The 27,811-nt window shown below is 39.3% G+C and overlaps 1 protein-coding gene across 2 annotated transcripts; it reads left to right on the top strand.

Annotated features, from left to right (window-relative positions):
• Nucleotides 1-9,855: 9,855 nt before the first annotated feature.
• On the top strand, nucleotides 9,856-27,158 carry LZTFL1 (leucine zipper transcription factor like 1). 2 transcript variants are annotated; one of them, XM_080934161.1, is made up of 10 exons: nucleotides 9,856-9,928; nucleotides 11,955-12,079; nucleotides 14,795-14,989; nucleotides 16,326-16,386; nucleotides 17,758-17,829; nucleotides 19,064-19,129; nucleotides 19,216-19,293; nucleotides 24,933-25,109; nucleotides 26,283-26,386; nucleotides 26,573-27,158. In XM_080934161.1, exons 1-10 carry the CDS (start codon nucleotides 9,926-9,928, stop codon nucleotides 26,589-26,591), a joined length of 900 nt encoding a protein of 299 aa, XP_080790287.1. In that variant the 5' UTR covers nucleotides 9,856-9,925; the 3' UTR covers nucleotides 26,592-27,158. The 2 variants fall into 2 exon arrangements, with proteins under 2 accessions (XP_080790287.1, XP_080790288.1); XM_080934162.1 differs by having other exon boundaries at nucleotides 9,903-9,928; nucleotides 11,959-12,079.
• The last annotated feature ends 653 nt before the right edge of the window (nucleotides 27,159-27,811 follow it).

Genomic DNA, 27,811 nt, shown 5'->3' with positions numbered 1-27,811 from the left:
AAAATTATAGATTTTTGTGGGTGGGCTGGTGGCATGGAGGGGTGGGATCCAGCAGGGGAAGGGGTTGGAGAGAGTTACAGGTAGAGATGACTGGAATTTGGAGGGGCATTTGGTGGACAATGTAGAAACCTAGTGTAGTAGAACATCCCTTGAATCTACAAGAGTGACCCTTGTAAAGACACCTAGTAAAGGGGAATATGGAGCCTGAATCTGCCACCTTCTGTAACCCAGGCAGGCTTCCAGTGGTAGCCCTGGGACACCAACCCAACCACAAAACCTTCAACCTACAACTCGTCCTGCCTTCAAGATGTGCTGGGTAATGGTGATACAGAACTTGTGAAAATAGCCAGCCAATGACTGTTACAACTTGAGTCCCATGCTATGAGAGAGAACCCACACCCAACACTGTCTAGACAGCCAGGAACCAGAGACCTAAAACAGAATGAAACACAACTGCCAAAAAAAAAAAGTCAATAGAATAATTCCTAATTATATTCTACAGTACTCATAGATCAGTGCCTAGTCTGTCATTAGAGAGGCTTCATTCAGAAACTGATAGGAGCAGGTACAGGGACCAACAGCCAACATTAGATGGAGATCAGGGGATCCCCTGAAAGATGTGGAGGAAGTACTGTACAGCTCAGCGGAATTGGAGACACCAAGAGAACACAGCCCATCGAATCAACTAAGCAGGGTTCATAGCGGCTCACAGAGACTGAAGCGACAGTCACAGAGACCTCATGGGACTGTGCTAGGTCCTCTGGTATATGCACTATGTTTGTGTGGCTTGGTGTCCCTGTGGGACTCCTAACAGTAGACTGGGGTGTAAATTAAAATATTACTATGTTCTATATTTATTAATTGATGCTGGAAATTAATATAGTGGCAATTACTCCTTAGCCAACCTTTTCTCAAATAGCCACACAGATATCTTTTAATTTTTCAAAGCCTTAGGGCCTTATCTGGGTAGACTCTCAACTAGATCATCCAGCTACTGAAAAGCTAAAGTGGGAAGATACTCCGAAGCTGGAAAATATAAAATAGTAAGCATGTCAGACTTAAGTTCCTAATGATCTCTCTGGCCATGCTTGATGTTGTGGTTTTGATTTTTACTTTAAATATTTAAAAGTAAAGTTTGGCCCATACTGCAGTTTTGTTGACATGACTGATTTCTAGGTTGGGGTAATTGTTCATGAAGTTAGGTAATTAGGTTTTTAACTTATGAACGCTCACTTCTTAGGGAAGGTAGAAAACACGAGTCAGTTTTACACTACCCAGGCATGTTTCAGCGATTCCTTCATGAAGCCAGTCTGACTCCCAGTAGGAGAATTTCTATAAATTGATAAGACTTTAGACATACCAGGAGTGACAGTACTTTTTTTGTTATTCTGGTTAAGAGGAACAGACTGGGATACTCTTCCAGTGTAACCGGGTAGTGGTGGGTTTGAGCTAGTTCAGGAGCAGGATCCCAAGATGTGCTGGAAACAAAATGAGAGAAAAAGCTCATAGATGAGTGGGCACGACCCATGGCGGATGCAGAGACAGTGGCTGGTGATGGAGTAAGTATTGCCCTGGTAGGTTGTGAGCTTTCCTTAAAAGTATTGACTTAGAGTCCATTTTGAGACAGCTAGGAATGCTTGTCACTTCCAGCAAACACAATCTGAGTGTGGATGTGGGAAGCATGGGGCTGGGAATAAGCCAAATTCCCATAAAGAAAGTCCAGGTTTAGAAGGATCCAAATTTTAAGGGACAGTGTCTGCAGAGTCTGCACAGACAGGACTGGGAAGGAGTAATGGGGACCTGCTTCGGGTGTTAAGGTGCTAAAAACAGTCTAAGTCTTAGAAGAAAGACACCTTGGCCTTATAAGCACTTAAAAGAATAACAAATTTGACAAAGGTGGTTCAGCAATGACTTTCCACTTATTTTATTTTTTGTGTCATTGAATTATAATAGTAAAAACTGTTTAATAAATCCAAGTGACAGGCAGGTATAAAGTTAGAGCTCTACTGCTTTAGTCCACTTTGCACAATTGGTGTGCAGAATTTACAATTTGCACAATTGGTGTGCAGAATTTACAATACTACCTTTCTGATTTATTCGTTCATGCATTTATAAAACAGATTTTAATGTGGCCACTCTTACATGGCATGGATATATTTCTAGCCCAGAACACAGAGAGTCTTCCTCATTCTTGTGAAGAAAATTACTCTGTATCACCATAATGTAATTTATCATTGCACCATAAGAGGAAAAAGAAAAGAAAAATAACTATCTTAAGACATCTTACCACACCAAAAGAGCTGTAATAACGTTTATACACACACCTTTGCTTCTTTTTTTCTTAAATAAGTTCTCCCATGAGAAGGCAACTTGAGGGGTGGAAGGGTGTGTGCATTTTCAGTTTTGACAGCAACTTCTAAAAAGGGTCATTTTGTTTCATTCGCTTATCAGGGTTCTTAACGTACACTTGTCCTCAAGTAAGTTCCCATACTAAGTGCTGAAAAGCCTTAAGCATTTACTCAGTTACAATGCAATTTGTTTTAAACAACAGTTCAGAGCTACCAAGGGGGCTTAGCTTTCTAGAAAGGGAGACGAGCAATTGTGCTGGGATTAGCAAGGACAATGAGTGGTTGGGTACCAGGAAAAAAAAACAGTTTAGAAGACATGCTATAAAGTCCAGAAAAAATATAGAAAACAGATGTCAAAATGGTTTTATGAAGCTAAGCCAAACAAACAAGTGTATTTGAGAGGACTTAAGGTTACGGCAGCATCACTCAGTGAGAAACTGAAACAGCCAGTGGTTGAATGACCGCATGAAAGTCTTGACCGGAGGCGATGTGAAGGAAGTAAAGGAGGACAGAGCCTTAGAAGAAAATGAAGGTGTCAAAGCTCACAGCAATGTCAGGGTTCCCATGATAGACAAATTAGAACAAATAAGACACTCTTGATTGTAACAACCTTATAGAAATTTGCCCAAATTTTCATTTAACATGGGAAATAGGGATGTCTGGGTATGTTTGAAATGATAGGGTATGCTTTTCTAGAAATAGGGTTTGCCCAGGATCAAAAAACACCCCATAGACATAGATTTAGGAATAGCAGATACTAACAAATGTCTGTTGAAATGTTCCTGCTTCCCTTCTGCCCTATTCTGCAAGCAGAGCCTAGGTTAACCATTAAATAAAGACACTTTCCTGCAACCAACAGTAGTGAGGAAGTTACCTGTGCATCAGCTGGCTAAGAATGGACTTCCTAAACCTCTATCATGTTTCAGCCTCCTCTACCCGTTTCTCGGAGAAAACTTCCAACCATAAACCCAGTTGGCACAGGGCTATTCAGATCACAGAACATTGTCTTTTGTAGGTAAAGCTACCTTAGCAAACGGAAGTCTGTTCCATTTTCTAAGACAAAATGCAACTGGTTTGTCAGTAATCTTGGCAACCAGGGAAGACCACAGCCTGAGAAGACCCATACTTCTAAATGAGAGCAATTCATTCAAAATTCATTTTCTCCCAATTTTATTCCTGAAACCCTTAAGAAACATACATGTACATTCCTGGATCTGATGAACATCTAATTCCTCATTTGGGACAAATCTCTTGTCCATAGCTTCCCATCTCCCACACTTTTCTATACTTCTGAGGCTTCACCAAAATCCCACTGCCTTCTGGAATACATCTCTAAAATCTCCTCTCTCAGATTATAAAAATGACATCTATGCTCTCTCAAAGGTGTTTTATTACTTGCTGTCTGCTTTGAGATTGTTTTCCCAGCTCACATTTCCCTTTGACTTGATTACAGGGCCAGGTTTGAGAGGCATAGATCCCATCTCTTGTTGTTTCCCTCCCCATAGAGCCTTTCGTGTATCTAGTTTTGTGAGAACAATTGTTGAGCACAAAGCCGAGCTAGCAGGTTACCAAAATGAGTATTTGTACATAATATGTAAAGTAAAGATTTGCCAAAGATTGTCTCTACAAGCAATTTTTCTTTTACTTCCTAAGAAAGTATTCCCTACAACTAATTTTTATATTTTTCTTAAAATAAGCTTTATTTGTGATGGTTTTGTTATTCATTTCTTTTAGGGGTGTTGTCAACAGATGGAGATTTATCAGTGAAACTAATCTATGATTTGTTCTAAGTTTTGCCACGATCCACACTATCTAAAAGGTGGTTGTATCTTACGGTGAACCACTTCCTTGCCTGACCTTCAGTGCATGCAATACACATTTTATAAGTCTAATTTGTCAGCACTTTTCCATGCTGCCTGACCCTAGCAAAATTTGAAACTTACTGAAAATAGCCTCGACTACCTCGAGAACCTGGAGATCAACGAAGTCCTATGGATTCTCACTGAGCCCTTCTGTCCTAGAGTCTTTTGACCAAAAGTAACTTGGGAAGAAAGAGTTGTTTCGCTTGCACTTCTGGGAGAGGAAGTCAGAGCAGAACTCAGGCAGGAGCGAGGCAGGAACCATGGAGGAAAGCTGAGTACTGCCTCATTCTGGCTATGCTTCCTGCTCACCCGGTTTCCTTACACAATCCAGGACTACCTACCTACCAGGAGTGGCATCCCTACAGTGAGATGGATCCTCCTGCACCAACGAAAGAAAGAAAGGAAGGAAGGAAGAAAGAAAGAAAGAAAGAAAGGAAGGAAGGAAGGAAGGAAGGAAGGAAGGAAGAAAGAAAGAAAGGAAGGAAGGAAGGAAGGAAGGAAGGAAGGAAGAAAGAAAGAAAGGAAGGAAGGAAGGAAGAAAGGAAGAAGGAAGGAAAGAATGGCAATTCCCACAGGCATGGCCATAGGCCAATAGGATCTGGGAAATTCCTCAAGTGAGACTTTCTTTTCCTTTAATTGTTGGTTGTGTCAAATTTACAGTACAAAACCAACCAGAACACCATTAATCCTGGCCCCTTTATTCTTAAAGTCTTGCCTAATTCCTCAGTTACCAGGGCTATCTGGAGATCAGACAGATTATGGGGGAGGATTTTGTGAAGCTATACTGTAAAGACTCTGCTTTAAGAGGATTGCCTAAAGTGGTTTTCTCTTAAGGCTACCCAGCCTACTTCCGGCTCCACTTCCCAAGCTTTCTCCTTACCATCTTTCTCCTTCGAGAGTTCTGCTTTCATCTTCTTGTCAACTTGCAGGGTTTTGTTTGTTTGGTTTGGTTTGGTTTGGTTTTTGGCGTGTCATTTTCTCATCTTTTTAATTTAAATTTTTAAGTTTTTTTATTCCATACACAAAGACTATATTTACATTATTTCTACCATTTCTTCTTCTTCCTCCAACTCTTCCCATGCCCCCAACTCCCTTTCAAATTCATGATCTCTTCTTCAATTATTATCACAGATCCATACACACACACACACACACACACAGAGAGAGAGAGAGAGAGAGAGAGAGAGAGAGAGAGAGAGAGAGAGAGAGAGAGAGGAGACATATATTCTAATAAATACAGTCTTTGAGTCTATTTAGTGTGGCTCATATGTGTATTGTTTAAGGCTAACCACTTAGGATGGATAATCATAAGGGGACTTGTTTCTAGAGACAACAGATTCTCCTTCCCTTAGCAGCTGTTAATTGCCTGTAGCTCTTACTTCAAAAATCCCCAAGCCACAAACAACTTCACAGATGAAATATTTGCACTGTGCACTCCCTCCTTTAGACCGCTGCATTAGTAACACAGCATCACAGAAATTTTCCTGTGAGAAAACACTCTTCTCCTCAGCAATACAGATGGATGAAAAACTTGTTTAATTACTTGAAAACACAAGGCACAGCTATTTTCTCTGCATGCAAACCCAGTGTCAACTGCATATGAAATAATTACATTTGAGGATTTACTACAAAGATGGGGTGTCTCTAGCCCATAGTAGATACTAAATAGTGGTGACTTTTGTTAGATCAAACAACACTGACCAGAAATGTAAGGTATAGCATGATAAAATGGAAATTTAAGGGGGCTTGAATGGATTCACTATGAGCGATTGAATCTATCCTTATGGAATTTGTAAGGATACAGATTATGTTTCCACACCACTGAAGGAGGGGAAAGAAAAAATGGAAAATCTGGACAAAGGTGAAGTTGGGCACACCCAAGTTAGTTGTTAGCATTCTTTCTAGGCAGCTCACAATAGTTGCCTGGCAATGGGCTAAGTAGGCCTTGCTTCCTATAAAAGGGGTTATTTGGCTCCTCCTTGCTCTCTCTGCTCCTTCTCTCTCTGACTCTCTTCTCTCCCTGACCCCCTTTTCCCTTTCTCCCATTCCTCCCTCTCTTTAAGTGTTTCTGGCTGGCCTCTCTCCTCTCTCTTCCCTTCTCTTCTCTTCTCTCCCCCCCCCCCTCTCTCTCTCTCTCTCTCTCTCCCTCTCCCTCCCTCTCTCTCTCTCTCTCCTCTCTCTCTTCTCTCTCTCTGCCTTTCTCTGTCTCTACTTCCTTCTCAACCCCCCTTCCCATGCCATAAATAAACTCTATTCTGTACTATACCCATCATATGGCTGGTATCTCAGTGGGACAGGGTGCCTCAGCATGAGCCCCCCGAGGCACCCCTCTTATTGCATCATACCCCACTCTATTAAACATACCCTGGCTCTCTTTTTTATAAAACACAACACTAGTACCTCCAAACTACCCTCTAGTGCCTTGGAGTACCTCTGCTTACATTCATAAGAACACTGGTGCTGGTTTTACTCTTCCATGGGCAGATACATTATCTCTGGATCATCTAAGTAAAGGAGTCCTGTGTGATAGCATGTACGAAGCCCCACAAAAGACAGTAAACTACCCCTTCTGCTGCTTTTTGATAGTCCTTGGATGCCCATTAACTCCCTGTGGAAATTGGAGCAGAGGAGATGGGGCTGAGGGTGAGGGTGGTAGCATTGATCAAAACACACAGCATACATTTAGGAAAGTCTCAGTCAACAAAGAGCATCATTCTGTAAATTTGGGTTGTACAAGTATATTAGGAACACCAGAAAAGTTATCAGAACAGCAAACTGAAGATTGGGGGGTGCAAACCCTAACCTTCACCTGGACCCCATAAAGGATACCTGACAATGGTGACAGCCTCAGTGACCTGACATCTGAGCATCCAGCATGTATAGCAAAGGAGACAAAGAACTCCCAAATGTCCCAGGGGACTCAGCTAAACTGAGCTTCCTCTGCTAATGCAGCCTACTTGAATTACCATCAGTCTGTCTGTCCACTTGCCCATTCACTCATCACTGTCTTGCATCTCACCTTGGCTGCCCAACCCCAAAGATCCTATCAGTCTGACTCTGCAGTAGATCTTCAACCAATCTGATCTGACCTCACCCTCCCTTCCCACTGCCATCCTTGCCAAGATTCCCTTTACATCCATATTAGCTTCTTGCTTCTTTCTTTCAGTTAGGTCTCCTGGAATTTTGCTATAGCTTCTTTGTCTCTTTTGTAGTCATTGTTGTTAAAAGATGACATCCTGGGTTTTGACAAAGGATGGAGAGAGAGAAAGGGGGGAAGGGAGGGAGGGAGGGAGGGAGGAAGAGAGAGGGAGAGAGAGAGAGAGAGAGAGAGAGAGAGAGAGAGAGAGAGAGGTTATGGCCCATGGAGGTGCAGTGAGGCCTGGGGACAAGGGGGATGCTTCTGGGGGGCCCCGTGTTGGGAATCCCTTCCCCCTGAGGGACCAACCACAGGATGTGGTATAATACAGAATAGTTTATTTAGGTCATGGGGGAAGTTAAGAGGGTAGTAGAGGCAGAGAGAGAGAAGAGAGGAGTAGAGGAGTAAAGGATGGCCATGAGCACATGGAGAGAGAGGGGAGAAGAGAAGGGGAAGGGGAGGGTGGGGGGGAGAGCAGGAAAGCAAGAGAGCAAGAGAGAGAGGAGGGGGCAAGCAGCCCCTTTTATAGTGTCAGGTAACTGGGGTGGGGCATACGTGGCTGTTGCCAGGTAACTGAGGGGTAGGGTTTACAGAATCCCAACAGTTATGCTGTAACATATGCATCTATATACTCTAGAGAGATGTAATGAATGAAGTATAACGTGTGGCCTAAAAATTAATGTTAGCAAAGATCAGAAAAAAGGAAGACTACTTGGCAAATTTCAGCCAATAAAACTGAAGCTGTTGTGAATCTATCACTCATAAAAAATCGAGACTGTGAAAGATGCAAATGCACCTGTTTCTGACATAGCTTGTTTATGACACTCCACTAGAGAGACGGCAGAACTTTGCCTCTGTGGTGGTGGGTGGGTGAGTGGGTAAGTATGAACTCTTTTCCTGTAGATACCATGTCTTATTATTCTAAAGGATTTACCTGTTAGCCCTTTGTTCTAACAACACAAGTTTAAGTTCCCTTAAGAAATTTAAAAACCAATGTGTGTAGGTGTGTGCATGCTCATGTATGTGCATATGTGGAAGGGAAGCACAGGTATGCCATGGTGTTCCTGTGGAGGTCAGAAGACGATAGTCCTGAATTGGCTCTCTTCTCCTACCATGTGGATCCAGAAAACTGAATGAGGTAATTCGGCTTATCAGGAAGTGCCTTTGCCTGCTGAACCATCTGGCCAGCCCTCAAATTGATTGTTATTAAGCTTGGCTCCAGTGACAATTGTCATGCTTCCTGCCTAATTAATATCATTTAAATAGAGTAAAATGACAAAAATGAAAACACCAGAATCATATTTAATATCCATTGCATTGGAACACCTGGCAATAGTCTTTTGATTTTTGTCTTGAAAACATATTTATGTTGCTTTAAGACTCAAGATTCAAAGTTCCCACCTACCTCTCCAGTCTGTAAATTCCCAGTTTCTTCCTCTCTAAGTAGTTAGGGAACCACATCTTTAAATTTCTTCTGCATACAAAAGCACCCAACTGTGATCCACTTTATACTCTACTTTGTATTAATTTATTATCAAAAATAAACTTTTGATAACTCAGAGCTAATGTTGAGTATTTGCTCTCTCCTGCTTTAAATCTCCCGAGCTCAGAGGGCTGGCAGCTCTGCATAATGTTGGCTTACCCAGTGCCTCCTCATAAGATATGGCGCTGGCCTATAGTAGTTGTATGCTCATCAGATAGGGTGCCCAATATTTGTGATAACCTCCTCCTATACTTGTCTTTTACAGGACAGCGTCTTTCGTAAGACAAGGTTTCATTATGTAACCCTGGATGGCCTTGAACTCACAGAGATCCTTCTGCCCCTGCTTTACAAGTTCTGGGGTTAAAGGCAAGGCCACTATGGCGGACCAAGAACAGTGTCTTAACTAGAGGTAGTCATAGCTTTGGAACAACGGTTAAACTTGTAGATTCTGAATCAAGCTAGACTTCTTAAGTGAAAATTTTGGCCAGGGAGATCAGGACGTTATTCCACAACCTTCTCCTGGCGAATCTAGTGTCTGTCTCTGATTCACTGCTCTACATGAACCTATGTTTGTCTTTTTTTTTTTTTTTTTAAGGATAAAGTTAATCTCTTCTGTCAGCATTATAAAACAATGCAGATGGAGGAAGGGCGTGCATCATTGCCAACACTAGCTTGTTAGCCTGATGCGGTCACGCTGAAACCTTGTTCATTCATCCTGTTTTTCTGAGGCGGCCGAGGTCTGGAATCAGGCTCTGGATCCTGGTGCCAAAGCACAACTTCTGTCCTGACTGTAGTCAAACACACTAGCACCTCAGCGACTCCCATCCTGAGCCCCGTCCCCGCCCCATTTCTCTGTTGCCATTAGCAACGGCAGGCACCGCCCCAGGTTAGCGTGGCGACTTCCGGATTTCAAAGCCAATGTACCTTCGGCATTAGCCAGCACTTTCTGTCACGTGACACTGAGAGCCAATGATAGTGTATAACCGAGGGCCCACGTGTCTCCGTTCCCATTGGCAACCCGCGGCTTCTAAACAACCTACTTTCCTCGGGCCCCAGGTGGGGGCCTCCCTGTTTCCTGCCCCGTCCTGTCTCCACCATGGTGAGTATCCTGGTCCGGAGAGGGCCCAGCCAGGGTGCGGACGATGAGCCGGGCCTCGGTGGCCCGGCCTGGCTGGGGAGCGAGGCTGGAATCACCTCGGCCGAGCCGCGGTGAAAGCGTCCTTGCTGAAGCCTTTCCCCGGGCCTTGTCACCTCATCCTTAGCTGTGGTCTGGGGCATTTGCCAGTATGAATTACGGGCTGGTGTGAACTTTCTGTGTGAACTCGGTTGCGTCTAACTTTCTGAAGCACCTTATTTTACAGCTGATTAAATATGGCCGGGATGCCCGGTATTTTCTTTGTTTGGACTTCTGAAGACTGTTTGGGTATTAGTGTTCGGGCTTACCTTGAGACAGAAAAGGTAAACTGAAAACACCAGTTTATCCAACCTTTCATCATACTATTAATGTAAAAAGCACGGAAATGAAGGAGAGGGGGTGAAGTTATTGAAAGTGAAGCTCAAACGGGCTGCTGACATATCCCAGCAATCAATTCCTATTAAGTGTCACTTTGTATACATCTGAACAAAACAGACCATTCCTTAAACAATCCTGAGCTTACAACTGGTCTTCCTTCTCCTGATTTCAAAAACTAAAAACATGATGCTAGTGGTGTAACAACAAAAAAAGTTGATACTTGTTTGTGTTCTTACTCCTTTATGTCAGTTTGATAGCACTTCGAAACCGGGTGTAGATTATTTATTAGTAAGTTGAAAGTTATACAAGGGTTGATACAATAATTTGTCAAACAATGCACATAAGTAATGAAGCTTTTAAGCAATAAGCCCACTCTTCTTTTAAAAAAAATTTATCCTTTAAAGATTTTATACATCCATACAATGTATTTTGAATCTTCCCCCTAGCCTCTTCCAGAATTATCTTGCACTTCCTGTCCTGGTTTTTTTTTTTTTTTTTTTTTTCTTTTAAACCTACCTAGTCCAATTTTTGCTGCCCATATACTCATGGGTGTGGGACCATCACCTTCCTTGGGCCACACTCTTAAAAGAAACTGACTTTCTACCCTTCATAAATCAGTAACTCCTCAGCTAGACTGAGTGCTGGAACTAAAGGCTTATACAACCACTGCCGGGCAAGAAGATATGGTTTTGATCTGCTCCTCACTGATCTGTCTTTTAGTCTTTTGCTCCCTCTTTAGGGATTGTTTCTGAGCCTTGCAGGGGGATAAGGGAAGATATCCTGGTTGTGGCCAAGCCTGCTTACTCTCTGTTACTTAGCAGTTGTGAGTTGTGTGTTAACCACCATCCACTGCACAGAGAAACTTATCTGATCAGGTCTGAGATCTATCTGTACTTACCTGTACAGCTTTCTTGATTTTAAAACAGCATCTAGTTTATTAAAAAGACTAGTGTCTGTTTTCAAGCCAGGTAGACTTTTTAAGGCTGTGTTTGGTAAGGTTAAGTTTCTGTAGAGATCTGAAAGTCAGTGTGTTAAGGAATAGAGGCATTTATTACTCAGCAGCCATCTCATTTAGAGTAGTGAGTGGGTCAGTGCTGTTCCATGAGGTGAGGATGCGGGTCTCATGCATCTTTCAACATGGCACGGTTCATCCTAGTTACCGACTCTTCCTGCTCAGAGACATTAGAGATGACTGAGGTATAAGACTTACCCCCATATCTTAAGTCTTTGAAAAACATCCCACACCTCTTTGGATTCTTTATTTTCCTGAAAAATAGTCATGTGACTGTCACCCAAGTGTATTTGGCTGTGAGGTAGCTTGGCAGGCAGGAGGACAAGAAGCAATCAGTTACTACAACACAGTATCATCAGCATCAGCATTGTTGGTTATTATTGTTTGAGACTGCGTCTCTGGGTAGCCCTGGCTGTTCTGAAGCTTACTATGTAGATCAGTCTGGTCTCAAAAGGTACAGAGATCTGCCTGCCTCTGCCTCCCAAGTGCAGAGATTAAAGGCAGGTGCCAGTGCACGGTGCCCAGCAAAGTTACCTTGTTTGTTTTCATTGTCAGTTCTGTTGTCATAGCCGCAGGACTAACCAGTTCTCTCTTTTTCAGGCAGAGTTGGGCCTAAATGAGCACCATCAAAATGAGGTCATTAATTACATGCGTTTTGCTCGTTCAAAAAGAGGCTTGAGACTTAAAACGGTAGATTCCTGCTTTCAAGACCTCAAGGAAAGCAGGTATCAAGAAACTTCTTAAAACTGTGGGTCATATAACTGAACAAATGTGGACTCCTTAAAAATTTGGTTTCTTAAAATATAATCACTAAAATTTATTTCATAATTAAATGCAAAATGACTCTGATGTGTTCTGGTAGCATTTCCCAGTTTTGTCATGTGACTTCACTGCAGCCTTCGTTCTGAACACACTTTAGGCACAGTTCACACTTTGTTCTGAACACGTTGTAGGCTCAGTTCACACTTTGTTCTGAACACACTGCTGGCACAGTTCACACTTTGTTCTGAACATACTGCAGGCACAGTTCACACTGCCCAGGCTATCATGCCACCCAACTGCCTGAAATCCTTTGACTTAAGCTGTTGCATGCTTTGAATGCAGTGATTTTACTGTAAGTATTCTGCTCATATGGAGACATACTGTTTTAGTTATGACAAAGACCCAATATTTTCTTACCATCATTTCTCAGCAGGTAATTATCAAATTAGTATATCTCTGAAATTTATTGTGTTGAGTCTTTGATTTTAAAAATTGCTATTGGAGGTGCTGAGCTGAGTTTCATTAAAAATCATTAAGTGACTTTTGGTTGGGATTAAGACAAATTCCAACCATTTGTGAAATGGCCATAAATATATTTTTGCCATTTTGCACTATGTTTTTCTGCAGAGCAGTGTTCTTAGCACTGATAGTTGTTCAATCAAAATATCAATCAACTCTAAAATATATTAAAGGCTCTGTGTCCTACATTATCAAATACTCAACCAAGATTTAATTGTTGCTATAAAAATAAGCACATTGATCTCATTACATGAAAAATTAGTTTTTGGCTTTAGTAAATGGCAAATTATATGTATACCAAAGAACTGTTTTTAAAAAATGTTTTTCTTTAATTTTTCAAGACAGGGTTCTCGGGAGTTAGAGCCTTGACTGTCCTGGAATTCTCTTTGCAGACCAGGCCAGCTTCAAACTCACAGAGATCAGCCTGCCTCCCCAAATGCTGGGATTAAGGATGTGTGCCACCACACCTGGCTTGTTTTAAGAAAACATTTTTATGATTTTTTTAAATTCATAAATGTCTTATCTGTATACTTACTTTATATATCTGTGTACCTGGTCATGTGAAAGTTTCTCAAGAAAGAAAGGATCCTAAGTGAATATATTGAATTCTGATTAGGAAATCAGCACAATATGGATTCTTTCTTGTAGCAAGCATAGCGACGCTAATACAGAAGCCACAGTGGTCACTGAGAGAAACTCCACTAACTGCCATGGATTTGTCAAATTGAAAAATAGTTGTGGAATGACAGTAACAGTCTGTTTTCAGGCATGCACATTATAATTGTTAAACACTGGAAAGTTTCAGATAAAAGTTGTGAAGGGCTTAATTCCATCAAGTTTCATAATTTTAATCTCTTACATGATTTCTTTAAAAAGTAGAATCATATGACATGGGCAGTTATGAACATACTATTCACATAGAACAATTAGGAGAGAGAAAAGTAACATGAAATATACTTGGTAGTACCAACATTATTAATTGATTTGAAACAAGAGTTGGTAAGGTTTTTTGAAACAACAATTGTGTTAGAATGGAAAATATTAAACATCAATTCACATGTAAGTAGCAAAGTCTCCAAGATGTTTCTAGCTATGATGGAGGTCATCAACCTTGTAGTAGTGTCTGTTCAACCAGTTAACCTAATCTGGTTTAACCCCAGTGGATGAATACAATGTAACTGGCAAAAATATGGTATAGTCTATTGAAGAATATAGACAACATGAACATTTTAATAAAGACTCTGAAATCAAAGTATTATATTTTTAAGAGTGATTAAATGTTTCTAGTTAGACAGTGTTAAAGAATTTATATTAAATACTACTTGTGAAATGTAACTGTGCTAAAAGTGTTTTTTATTAACTTGAATATGATCATGCCAAGATGCTTGATTTTTGTCTGTTTGGAAGAAAGAAGGAAGGAAAGTCGAGGCTAAGGGTCTGAGAATGAGAGACTTCAGAGGGCAAAGCTGTAAGAAACAAAACTGTTACTATGACACTGTCCTTGAGAGGAGGGGATGTGCACAGGATTTGTTAAGGACTCCAACTGACAGTCATGTTGCTGAAATTGCTGGGACTAGTTCTCACGGTGGAACCACAGGCAGATCTCTTCTACCCTCCACGCCCTGTGTGCACTTAGGGGACTAAAGATGATGGTTCATCCCCTGAAATTCCTTTTCAACCCAAGTAGCTCTAGTAAGAGTAGTTCTGATGCTGCTCTTGATGTAGATACACATTGCTGTACTAGCATAGTGGTACTTTAAGATGTTAGATTTTTTAAAATTTTGTATTTCTAGACTGCTGAGAAAATTAATATATTACTGCAATTTTTGCTCATAGGCATACTAATATTTAAGTAATTCATATGATTACTAAAATGTTAGAGAAGAAACAAAGTGGAGAAGTTATGTGTTCTAGGTGACTTTTTAAGTTACTAAATCTGAGACTAATTTAGAGTATAAAATAAAAACAATGTTGAAAAGTTAAAAAAAATAGATGTTTACATTTTCAACATATAGTTGTATTTAAAAATGAATACATTTGAAAAATTACCCACAATATAATCATTTTAATCTCTCCCATTATAATCTTTAATTTTTTTTAAATGTCATGATGTAGGCTTCTTGACTTCAGTTATATTTTGTAAGTTATCCTGTTTTCAGGCTGGTGGAGGAGACTTATACCATGGATGAGGTTTCAGAAGTCCTAAATGGGCTCCAAGCTGTGGTGCACAGTGAGGTGGAGTCCGAGCTCATCAATACGGCCTACACCAATGTCCTGCTCCTGCGGCAGCTGTTCTCACAAGCTGAGAAGTGGTATCTAAAGCTACAGACAGACATCTCTGAACTTGAAAACAGGTAAAAATCTGTACATGCAGCTGAGTTATACAGGCCAAACTATGGTCTTAAAAGTTAACAAATTACTTTGCCAGTGTTTTCTGGTTGGGGTGTGGGACACTGTGGGTAGGGCAGCAGCAAGGCGCAGTCACTTGATGATGACACCTTGAAGAGCACTCAAAGTCCTCTTAAAGGCGCTCTATGTCTACTATTAGTTACAACTACACAAAACTGCTTTTCAGTCTACTTAAAGTAATTACTCCTTAGAGCATCTTTAGTAGCATGATTAATAGTACAGTGGTCTTGATACGTAGATCTGCTAAGAAGTAAAGATTTGAACAGTTGAGGATATATTAGAGTATCATTTCTGTCTATTCAGCATTACAAAGTTGTTTCTAGATAACTATATTTGAAACCATCTTCCCTTCTTGCTCCTGCTTTCCCACTCTTCCCCCATTCCCTTCCCCTCTTTCCCCATTCCTTCCTCTCCCCTCTCTTCATATATTCATAGCGGGCCTCTACTCCTCTACTTCTCTATTCTCTCTTTCTCTTTGCCTTTCTCTGCCTCTACTACTCTCTCAACTCACCACCCCATGCCCTGAATAAACTCTATTCTATACTTAAATTTAAAAAAAGAAAAACAGAAAACAAAACAAAACAAAAATGCCAGAAGTCAATAAGGACTAACTGCTAAGCCCTGGAAATTGTTCTGCAAACAATCTTTCCTCTAATGGAAAATGATAAGCAATGTTATGTACAGTCTTCAAGGAGGGAGGGAATTCGATTGGCTTCTACGACTGTCAGTTTCTCAGTATGTGACTGGTGAGAAAATACTGAGTGCTGATATTAGAAGAAGATAGAAAACTGGTCTGTATGCAGTATAGTCTACATATCTATCCTGGTAGTTCATCAGGAACTCACACCACTGGGTTTCCATGGAGTATGCTTGCTTAGTAGATACTATGGACTAATTTATATCCAAGAAAACTCTTATTACAAATCAGACTCTTTCTTAGGTAACAGTAAATGTTACATAATAGAAAAATTATGCTGTACCTTAGAAGTAGAGAGAAATACAAATGCCATTCACATACATATTGGCATTGCAATTTATGTCTTACTACACATATCATATGTGTATCAAGTACATAGTACCAAGAGCTATAGATGATTCAGATTGGTTTACAAGGGTAAGAGATTCTCAACCATTTGTAATTAAATATCAGTTTTGTACCCTCTTGCTCATCTCCCTAGCATGTGATAGGCCAGTTCTTGTGATTGTTTTTTTTTTAATTCTTTTGTATGCTAGAAGTCTATTCTCAAAGAATATTCTCTTAAATTTGCTTTTCTTTTTCAGAGAATTATTAGAACAAGTTGCTGAATTTGAAAAGGCAGAATTTGCATCTTCTAATAAAAAGGTAGTTTTTAGTATTTCTGAGTCTGTTTGTTTTTCCATGTGAGGCTATGCATATGTGTGCATGCCTGTTTGCGTGTATGTGGGTGCACATGTGTACAGCACCTGTGCACATGTATGTGCTTGCATATGGAGGCCAGATTGATGCTGTGTATCTTTTCTGATCACTTTCCACTTTATTTACTGAGGCAGAGACATTTACTAAACTCAGAAGTCACTAATTCATCTACGGTAGCTCGTCAGCTGTCACTAGGTTGAACCCAGAGGTTATAGTCAGGTTACCACGCCTACCTGGTTTGTTTGTGAGTACTGAGACTCCAAAGTAAATCCTCACATTTGTATGGTAAATGCTTTATCCATTGAGTCATCTCCTCAGCTTCCCATATTTCTCAGTAGCTGGTACCTGAAATCCTCACAATATAATTGTGGAGCTGAAAGTGAGACATTCAAAGAAAAAACATTCAAATTAGGAGTAGAACTTCAGTTGCCACTCATGCTTACAGACAAAAGATTAAACGTTTCAGAAGTAACTGAAAAACTGTTTTTGTCTGTTGTTACACACAATCTGTATGTGTCTCCCCCATCTGTCTCTTTCCTCTCTCTCCCTGCACTACGCTCTCAGTCTCCTGTGAACCCTAATTCAGCTGATACAGAGCACCTACTTTATGGTGATCAGACCTGTTGTTATATCCAGACTCTGCTTCTTAGCTGTGTGCCACAGACAGGGTACCCAGGACAGTAGGTAGAGACATCCTAGTAGACTTTCTGAACAGTTATATGCTGTGATGTCACTTACCAGATACACAATAAATCATAAATAGTCCCATGTCAGAGAGCTAAACATTACTGAGATTAGTCCATGTATAAACACACAGAAAACATTTCTAATAACTCTTGAAGCAAATTTCTGACTAAGAAATTTTAGGCCAGAGGGCATGGAAGACACACTACTTAAATGCTTAAATATTTGTGGTTTATTATTCGCTTGCCATTTCTCAGCCATTACAGATTCACAGTATAAAGTTCATACAGAAATCATTTTCAGCTACCGCAGATGAAAATTCCAGTCTTAGAGGCTGAAAATTTTATCAGGTCTGACTATGAGCCCCTTGTCTCTCTTTTCCATCTGTATTAATAAAAGGGTACGGGGAAGCTGGGTTTCATTTTCATCTGTCATATATTGAGCTTCATAGGGCTCATCACAGGTATCGCACATAACATAATGAACACAGCAAGAATCATTACAACTGGAGCTGAAGGCCTGGTGGGTGTGTTAGTGGATTATGTCTTCCACTTCTATAGATTATGGAAGAACAACTGTGATTCCTGCTTTTCTCTATGGTAATTTTAGATTCATTTCTTCATTTTGTTGCAGCCCACCATAGATATCACAAAGCCTAAGCTTGTTCCAATTAATGAAGGTGGAACAACAGAACTCCTAAACAAGGTAATCTTAATATTTTCAGAAATGGGGAAACCCTGGCTCTGCCTCCTTCTTCCTTAATTCCTGAACAATGCTAGGGTAAGAGAAATAGTCTGTCACAGTTGCTGCATGGAACGCAGCGACCAGAAGAGGGCGTGCTTGCTTTGTAGAATCTGAAGTGACTGAGCTTTTCACAGTAAAGTACATGGAATTTTGCAGTACAGGTCTTGGAATATTGAACCGTGTTTTCTAGTATGCATTTGAAATGTATGATCCATGATAATGCATAGGGTTTTTTAATGCTTATAGAAACTATTAGCATAAAAATAAATATTTTCCCAACTCACATATTCTTGGTATTGCACATGTTGTTATAGATAAAAACCAGGACAGTACCTAGTACACTCTCAAAACTGTTATTATTTCATTGGAAAGTAGGAACTAACATTTCCAGTGCCAGAAGTGAGAGAACTAAAGGATTCTGCGGGTGTCATAGTATAATAAAGAGGACAGAGCTCTGTGTGGGTGGGAGGAGATAAGAACGGGTGTTTGAATGAAGTTCTTACAGTCTGTGTGTGAGTAAAATGCACAGTCAGACTGGTCAGGTGGGTTCATCTCATATCAAAACGTCTTAAGGACCAACAAAAGGGGTTTGGCTTCAGCTCAGCGCCATTTGGGAGCTTGAACACTGGGTACTAAAATGATGGCGGTAGTGTGTTTTCAGGAAAGTGGAAGCAGTGTGACCAAGAACAGGCCCAAATTGAAGGATCAGAAAGCTAGGTCAGAGATGGCAAGCAAGGAGAGTGGCTGAAGACAGGACAAGCAGAAAGCATGTTTCTGAGAGAAAAGCACCTGAAGTCTTAGAGCTAAACTTGACTCACAGCTATGGGGTTCAGGCAGGCTTTGTGAAAGCAGGATTCTAACTAAGGCATTTGGATTTTTGAGCCACATAATTTTGACTATTTTTTTAAGTGAAACAAACAGTGATCATTTCATGTTAAACACATTTTGGTTAAAATAATAAAATCTGGGGGCTAGAGAGAGGGCTCAGTGGTTAAGAGCACTTGCTACTCTTGTGGAAAACCCAGACTCAGTTCACAGCCGGCTGTCACTCCAGTCCATAAGGGTATCGGATGCCCTCGTCTGGTATCCACTGGCACATGTTATATACATATACATGCATTCAGGCAAAACATTCATACACATAACAATAAGTACATCTTGAAAATAATAATAAAATTTGAATTTATTCACAAAGGAAATTTTAAGACTTCAACAAGAGAATGAGAAACTCAAGTCAAGACTGAAGACCATTGAAATGCAGGTAACTTAGAAATCCTTTAACACAGTTATTGAGGAATTATCCTAGAGAGTATACGTTGAGTGTAGTGTGTTTGCATTTGATTATAGGCTGTAAATGCTCTGGATGAGAAGTCAAAATTGGAAAGAGTACTTCAAGATCTACAGCTTGATCAAGAAAATCAACAGGTAAAACACTTTAGCTATTTTCCACATCTAAAGAGAATAAAATTAGAAACTTTGGTCATATTCTGTCTGCTTTGCGATTCTCTCGGCCGAACGTTATTGCTGTCTTATACTGGCTCAGAAACTCTATCCTTTGTCCACTTTCCAGGGAAGATTCACAGCTTACAGGACTAGCTTACATTACAAATCTAACTAGCAGGCAGGGTGTCCTTAAGTTTATTATTGTTAAGTTTTTTCCTTTTCCTCCTGTACCCAGTTATAACTGAGGGAAAAAAGGACGTAAAGGAAAAATTTGCATTTAGTTTTATTATAACATCTGAATGTTACTTAGTTTTCCTTGGATGTAGTGACAGTGAGAGGAATAATGGGTTGCGGCTTCATTTGTACCCAGTGTGCTATAGGAAACAGTGACAATCCAGAGTGGCAGTTCTGCAAGCCTACCTGAGAATAATAGTTGAGTGTATCATTGTCTCTCCTGTGATCCTCTCACAAGTGTGACACAGTATTGTGATTTTATATGAGCAAAGAGATTCAGATGAGTATTTAGAGCAGAACTGTCTTTTCTATATTGTTATTGCAAATGTCTGCTAAATAATCCCCAAGTCTACCTCTGTAATTTTTTTCCATTTCTAACATTTTATTATTTTTTATGGAATGGGTATTGTACCCAGAGCCTATACATGCTGGGCCAGCACTCTCTTACTGAGCTATATCCCCAGACTTTATTAGATTTTTGTTCAACTTCATGAAAAAAGTTAAAGCATGCAAAAATACAGAGTGGTATAATGAGCCCCAAGAAAACCTCCACTATTCTGCTTTACAGTCACCAGGCATGGCCAATCAACTTTCTTTACACCTTCTTCCCTTTATCCATGTCTTTTTGAAGCAAGTCTCAGATATTATTTTATCTGCAGATACTTATTGACATGATATTTCTTTTATGACTAGGGGCAAAGTATTTCTTTCCATACATATACATAAACATACACACACATGTACACATATACATATATATGGTGAATTTCCAGAACAACTTTATAACTTCTAAAAAGTTAAACAGTTACAAATATTTTTGGGTAATGAATTTATTTAAACGCCATTTGGAGATTTGCTTCAAGTTTACTGTTCAATACAAAAGCAAAGTGGATAGATACCTTTATTAGTTAAAAGATCTTTTTAGAGACTAAATATGTTTTAAAATCAACTATTGTTTCATTTTGTTGAAGATACTGTTTCATCCTCATATTGCATAAGTGCAAGCCATTTTCTTGTTATAGCAATGCAGATTTTTTCCCTGTAACTTTTGCCCAGTCAAAAGCAATATCCAGATGTACTGCAGTTGTCAAACTATAAAGAGGTAATATAACTCAACAGAACAAAACCTTGTCAAGTTAGAAACCCTTATACTCATTATTAGTAATAGTCTCCATGGTTTCTTTACTGATAACAAAAACTTGCCTATTAAATTTTTATATGAATGTGACTAATCTCATTTTTACACCTGTACTAGTTGTTCTTTTGATAGAAAAATCTCATGGTTTCCAGCTTAGCTTTAAACTTGTTATGTGTCGTCCACCTATATATCAGTTTGAAGAATTCAAAATCTACTGTGCTTTTTCCCTTATCCAGAATTCTTTTTTGTTTGATTTTTAATTGAAAAAATCCAGACAATATATTCGATCATGTTTTCCCTTCTTCTAATTCCTCCTAAGTCTACCATCTACCTCACTTACTCAACTTTGTTATCTTTCTCACTTTCCAAGCAAAAAAAAAAAAAAAAAAGAAAGAAAGAAAGAAAAACAACAACAACAAAAAAAAACATATCAAAATATGGCTATGTAAATAAATCAAACAACCAATAAAAATAAAAACACTCACAAAACACAAAAGGAAAAACCAATTAAAATATGCAAAATCTAAGGGGAATGAAACAAAAAATACCATAGAAAATATTTTGTTTTAGGCAATTCCTCCTGGACATGGGATCTGCTGAAGTGTATGGTTGATACATCCAGAAGGCTCCATTAGAGAAAACTGATTTTCCCTTTTTCAGAGGGTATCAGTTACAGATTCCTTCCTGGTTCAGAGTCAGATCGTATGTCCACTCCCTCCTCTCATTGCTGATACTCTGCCTGGCTCAAACCCACACGTCTTGCATATGATGCCATAATTTCTGTGAATTCATGTGTATCAAGGCTGTTGTATTTGGAAGACAAGGCCTATTATGCTTGGAGCCGTTCCTCACCTCTGGGCTTACAGGCTATCTGGACTTTAAGGGGAGGGTTTTGATGAAATCATCTCATTTAAGACTGAGTACTCTAAAATCTCCTTCTCTGAATATTGTCCAGCTGTTGGTCTCTGAGTTAATTCTCATCTGCAAGAAGCAGCTTCTCTGGTGTAGACTGAGTGAACTTATCAATCGGTATAGCAGTATGGCATTAGGGATGATTTTATTACTATGCTCCTTCAACAGAATAACAGTACTGGGTTTTCTCTAGGCCTGTGATCTAGCTAGTCTCAGGTTCTTGGCCACTTTAGCAGCGTCTGGTATGGGTTCCATCTCATGGAGTGGCTGGTTACTCCTGTAACATTTGTGTGACTGTTGCACCTGTATGTTTGCAAGGAGGTCACTGCTGCAGGTCACAGGGTTTGGAGCTCAGTGATACTGATGATTATTTTTCTCCTCGAGTAGAGTGCAGAGTACTTTCCAGTATTATGAATGTTAGTCCTTTTGAGGTGAAGTTTCAAGTTAGGCACTAGTTCAACTTCTCCATGTTCAATGACAAGTAAGTCTCATTCCTGGTACTACTTGGTGGCATAAGATGTCTAGTTGGGGCATTTTCTTCCCTATTATTTGGTCACTCCATTTGTAATCATTTCATATATGTATATATTTTAGGAAGCTTTATAATTAGAAGGTTTCCATATAGCTTTTCAAATGGCCTTTAGCATTAGTTGTCCCTGTTTAACCTTCCTATTTCAGCTTCCCTTTTTCTTTCCATAATGCTATAGTTTTTTCCCCTTCTTTGGGAGATCCTCGTTTCCCCAGTAGTCCCTTACTGGGTACCTAACCTCTGATTGTTTTTAACTATAGCACAAATACCAAGTTTAAAAGCTAACATCCACATATGAGAGAAAACATTCAATGTTTTCTTTGGGGTCTGGATTACCTTACACAGGATGATTTTTTTCTAGTTCTACCCATTTACCTGAGTAATTTCATAATCTCATTTCTCTAAAAAAGCTGAGTAATATTCCATAATGTAAACTTACCACGTTTTCACTATCCATTCATGAGGTGATGGGTGTGTAAGCTGTTTCCAGTTTCTGCTGTTATGCATAGAGTAACAATATGCATGGATGAGCAAGTATTTGTGTAATAGGATGTAGATTCCTTTGGGTATATGCCCAAGAGCAGTATAGCTGGATTTTGGGATTAAAGGCACCAGCCACCGCCACTCAACTAGCCTATGTCTTTTTATTGGGGAGTTGAGACCACTAATACTGAGTTATTAAAGAACAGTATTGATTCCTGAGGATTTTTTTTTTTTTTTTTTTTTTTTGTGATATGGGTTTCCCCTTTTGATTTACTGTTCTGGGGTTATTTATTTACACTCTTTTTCGGGGTATAGTAAATTTCTCTAGGTTCAAGTTTTCCTTGTAGTGCATCTGTAGATCTGGGTTGGTAGATTGCTTAAATTTGGTTTTATTGTGGAATATTTTTCTTTCTCTGCTAATTATGATTGATAGTTTTTGCTGGCATCTGTATTCTCTCAGAGTGTACAGAACATCTGTCCAGCCCCTTCTGGCTTTCAGAGTCTCCATTGAAAAGTCAGGTGTTATTCAGATACATGATTTGGTCTTTTTCCCTTGCAGATTTTAATAACATTTCTTTGTTCTGTATTTAGTGTTTTAATTATTATGTGTTGTGGGAAAGTTCTTTTCTGGTCCTGCGTATTTTGTATTCTGTATGCTTCTTGTGTCTTGATAGGCACTTTCTTCTTTAGATTGGGAAAATTTTCATCAGTGATTTTGTTAAAAATAGTTTCTGTGACTTTGATCTGAGGTTTTTCATTTTCCTCTATCCCTAATTATTGCAGATTTGGTCTTTTCTTTTTGTTTAAAGATTTATTTATTTAAGTATATTTGTATTTTATGTATATTTGCTTGTATGATTATATGACAGAAGAGGGCATCAGATCCTGTTATAGATAGTTGTAAACCACCATGTGGTTGCTAGAAATTGAACTCAGGATCTCTGGATGAGGCATCAATACTTTTAACTGCTAGGTCATCTCTTCAGTCCCAGATTTGGTTTTTCATATCAGATTTCCTGGATATTTTGTGTATGCATTAATTAATATTTAACATTTTCTTTGACCAAGCTACTTATTTCTTCTATTTTGTCTTAAAGACCTGAAATTTTCTCTTCCATGTTTTGTAATCTGAGATTTTTAGTTTAAAAAATTTTTTAATTAAATTCTATTTCTACTTTAATGTCTTGAAATGTTTTCGCTATTTCATTCAGCCATTTGTATTTTCACTGTCTTCATTAAGATATTCTCTTTAAGGTCCTTGAACATATTCAAATTGCTGTTTTGAAGTCCTTGTCCTGTGCTTCAGCTAGATTACACTGCTTGGGTCCTATTACCATAAAGTTACTGGCTTCTGGAGGAAGCATATTGTAGTGGCTGTTCATGTTTGTGTTTCTGTGCTGAGATGTAGGCATATGGAGTTAAGATGTTTCAAGTATGTTTTTATGAAGGGTTTGTTCATTTCTTTGTGGGTGGGTGTTCCATTCTTTGTTGCTGTTGCCCACTCTGGGTCCTAGTGGAGAGTGCTTCTGTAGGTTGAAAGTAAGGTAAAGAAATGGAAATGGGTTGAGAGGAGAGGCCAAGAAGGGCAGCATGAAAGAACTAGAGGATCTGGGGTCCACACCAAAAGGTACCCAAGAGATGGAGGTGGGGCGGGAAGCACCTACAAGCAGGCTGCTACAGGACAAATAATAAGTCTAGATAGATTGGAATGGAGGACAAGAAAGGTTTTATTTATTCGTTTAATTTGGCTTTTCAGAACGATTTGTCAGAGGGATAGCATATAGCTCAGTTAACTAAATGCTTGCTTAGTGAGCACAAAGCCCTGTATTGATCCCCATGTACCACATAAACCAGGTGTATGGGTACATGTTGGTGCATGCCTGTAATCCCAGCACTGGGGAGAGTGAATGCAGGATGGGTGTCTAAGATCAGCTTTGGCTACAAAGCAAGTCTGGGGCCAGCTTGATTTACAAGAAACTGTGCCCCCAACTTCTCTGTAAGACTTGCCAGTTCCAACCCTGGTACACTCAACTATCAAATTGGGATCTCATGTCTCTTGTTCCTTTTTGATTGAAATTCTAGCAGTTCAAAAATCCTATTTTCTACATTTGGAATACAGGACTACTGACTCTGTGTCCACCAAGGCTGAGGCTGGATTGAGCCTGCTGGCAACCCTGCTGGGTCTGGCAGTTACCCAGAGTGGTGAGAAAAGCTATGTGTACACACAAGCCTTACTCGTTCTTTCCTTGGATGTTAGGTCACTGTTTTAAACACTGTTATTTAGTATGTCAAGGGAAATTATACTCATGTATTTATTTTTCACAGGATTTCATAAAGGCCCAAGACTTGGATGACTTGGAAAACACCGTTGCAGCTCTTAGGAGTGAATTTCAGAAGACACTTAATGATAAGACAGAAAACCAAAAGTCTTTGGAGGAGAACTTAGCAGCAGCCAAACATGACCTCCTCAGAGTACAGGAGCAGCTGAGCATGGCTGAGAAGGTCAGGAGACACAGACGGAAGAGCTTCGCCTGTTCTTGTCTGTTATCTTATATGTTCAGTAGAGAGGCACAGGTGTGATTAGATAGTGCCACACAGTGTCAGGGGCAGCTCATTTTTATTCTGAATTTTAGCCAGTGTATGTTCTGAAGAGCTCTCATTTTTGGCACTTATCTTCATCTATCTTTGTGATAATGAACAAACTGCTCCCTCCCTCGTCCACATGCTGCCTCCACCCTCCACCCTTGAATTGCCGTCTAGAGAGTAAATTCTTTACTTTAGGAATTACACGTTTAAGAATATGAGTGCTGAGCTGGAGAGATGGCTCAGCAGTTAAGGCACATGCTGATTTTGCAGAGGACCAGGTATAGTTCTCAGCACCCACATGGTGGCTCGTAACCATCTGTAACTCCAGATTCAGGGGACCCAATGCTCTCTTCTGACCTTTATGGGCACCAGGCATTCATTTGCTATACACACACATACATGCAGGTAAAGCATTTGTATACATAAAATAAATAAGTAAATCTATCTTTTCAAACATCTTTTTGAAAAAGGATTGGGTACTGGGTATGGAATTCATAGCTCCTACATGCCATATATACATATATACAGAATATAGGCAGATGTTCTGCTAGCTGTGCTATGGCCCTAGGGACTAAAAATCCTCAAAGATATTTAGTTAGTGGTTATGACTCTTGCAGATGATTTGTATTTGGCTTTCAGCACTCACATCAGAAGTATCACAACCGCCTATAATTCCAGTTCCCTGCATGAATGTTCTTTACATAAATTCATATTGTCATACACACATACACATAAATTAAAAAGTAAAGTTTTTAAGACTCTCAAAAACCTTCCTCCTTGGGATTTAGAACTTGGGGTTTTAGAAAAATATTGTTCATATTTTACTTAAGTTAGTTTGTATATAGAACAGATTTCCATATCTAGGGCACATGTGATTAAGTTACTTGCTAACATGGTACTACCTTGGAAAGTAGTAATATTTTGTTAGCTTCTCCTTTGAAATATTTTTAAATTTTCAGGTGGTTTTAATATTATACAAGCATGTTTTAAAGGAAATTAGAAAATTAGCAAACAACATGCATTTTTATCACATTTGTTATTCTTTTCTTAATGTTTCTTAGTAATGGGCTGACATTTTTCACAAAACAGGAGTTAGAGAAGAAATTTCAACAAACAGCAGCTTATCGAAACATGAAGGAGATTCTCACTAAAAAGAATGATCAAATCAAAGACCTACGGAAAAGACTGGCAAAGTAAGCTGGCTGATCCTAACTAAACCCCAAGTCACATCATAGCACTGGCCTTGAGTGTAACTAACTTTGCTGCAGTGGGCGTGTATAGTGAGCAGTAACGGCATTCCTGGGATAGCTGCTAGAGGGGTTTCACTTATGATAGTAGCAAGAACAAAAAGGATCATGACATTATGCTTTTATCTCCAGATATGAATCTGAAGATTGAAGACTGGAGGTTTTGTCTAGAACCTGCCACACATGAACATACAAGATATCTCCATCCGCCTCAGGCATGTATTTTGAAGCATTTTGTCATAATCTTCTCTTCTTTTTCTAATGTTTAAGCTTTCTTTGTAATATTAGAACTACCATTCTTATATTCAATTCTGTAATTGAGAAGAGAAAAACAATGTAATGATTCTTTGCGTTGTCCCAAACACCTGTCAAATGCTCCAGAGCCTCCATGCAAGTACAGTGAGATTTCTTCATGGTACAGAGCAGTTTAGAGTGGGAAGAAGAGCCATTGTTGTGCGTTAGTGAGTGAACCTTTTACTGTTAGAGAAGCTGGCAACATCTATACTTGTACAGTCCCTAACTGTAAAGACAAATAGTAATGTTATTAAGATTTGCAAATAAACATTTTATTTTTAATAATGAAATCTTAATTAATTTATCTGATCATCAAAATGTATAAACTATGGAAGATATGTTTCCTTTCCACTTTAATCAATTATAAGCTGCAGTGGCTGAAGACTCGGTTAACCTTTGTGTCTCTCCATCATGAGTGCTGCTTATCTTAGGAAATGTGTAGTTACTTATCATGGGTCTGTGTTATGGACAAAGATGTCAGATTCATCCTATACTTTCACAGTTTAAAAAGCAGATGGACTCAGAGTACATGTAATCTTTAGAATTATTTGCAGAATATACTTTTAGCTTACATGTGAATTAGAATTCTTTCAAACTTTGACTCAACCTAAAGTCATTGACTAAGTTCCAGGTTGGACTTTGGTTTGTATATGTGTAGAGAAATAGCATTTTTCAAGAGCTCTTAATATTTCTATTGGTGAGCTTTTCCTTGGGTGATCATATATATAATATCAGAAACAGGACATGATGCCTACAATGTGTGGTATAGTGATGTGGTATAAGAATAAATAAAGCTCACAAGGCAGTTAAACCTCAGAGAGAAAGCATTTACCCTTCTCATGTTAACATGAAGGAAGTTTACTATTTCTCAAAGCAAATGTGTCATCTCCTGTGAAAAGTCTGAGAGAGGCTTTTCAACTCTACCAACAGGGAACTTACTCCCAGAAAAGATAATTGATCAGACTGTGCATCTTTGTTAGTTTCAAATATACTGTGGGGGTTTTGTAGCTTTGTTAAATACTGAAGGAACAAATAATATTGAAGTGATTTCTCCCTAAAAAAAAAAGCTGGGAAGAC

This window comes from Micromys minutus (genome assembly GCF_963924665.1).
Source record: "Micromys minutus genome assembly, chromosome: 21".
NCBI classification, from domain to species: Eukaryota; Metazoa; Chordata; class Mammalia; order Rodentia; family Muridae; genus Micromys; species Micromys minutus.
The sequence above is the reverse complement of the archived record's forward strand: the minus strand, read 5'-3'. Positions and strand labels throughout refer to the sequence as shown.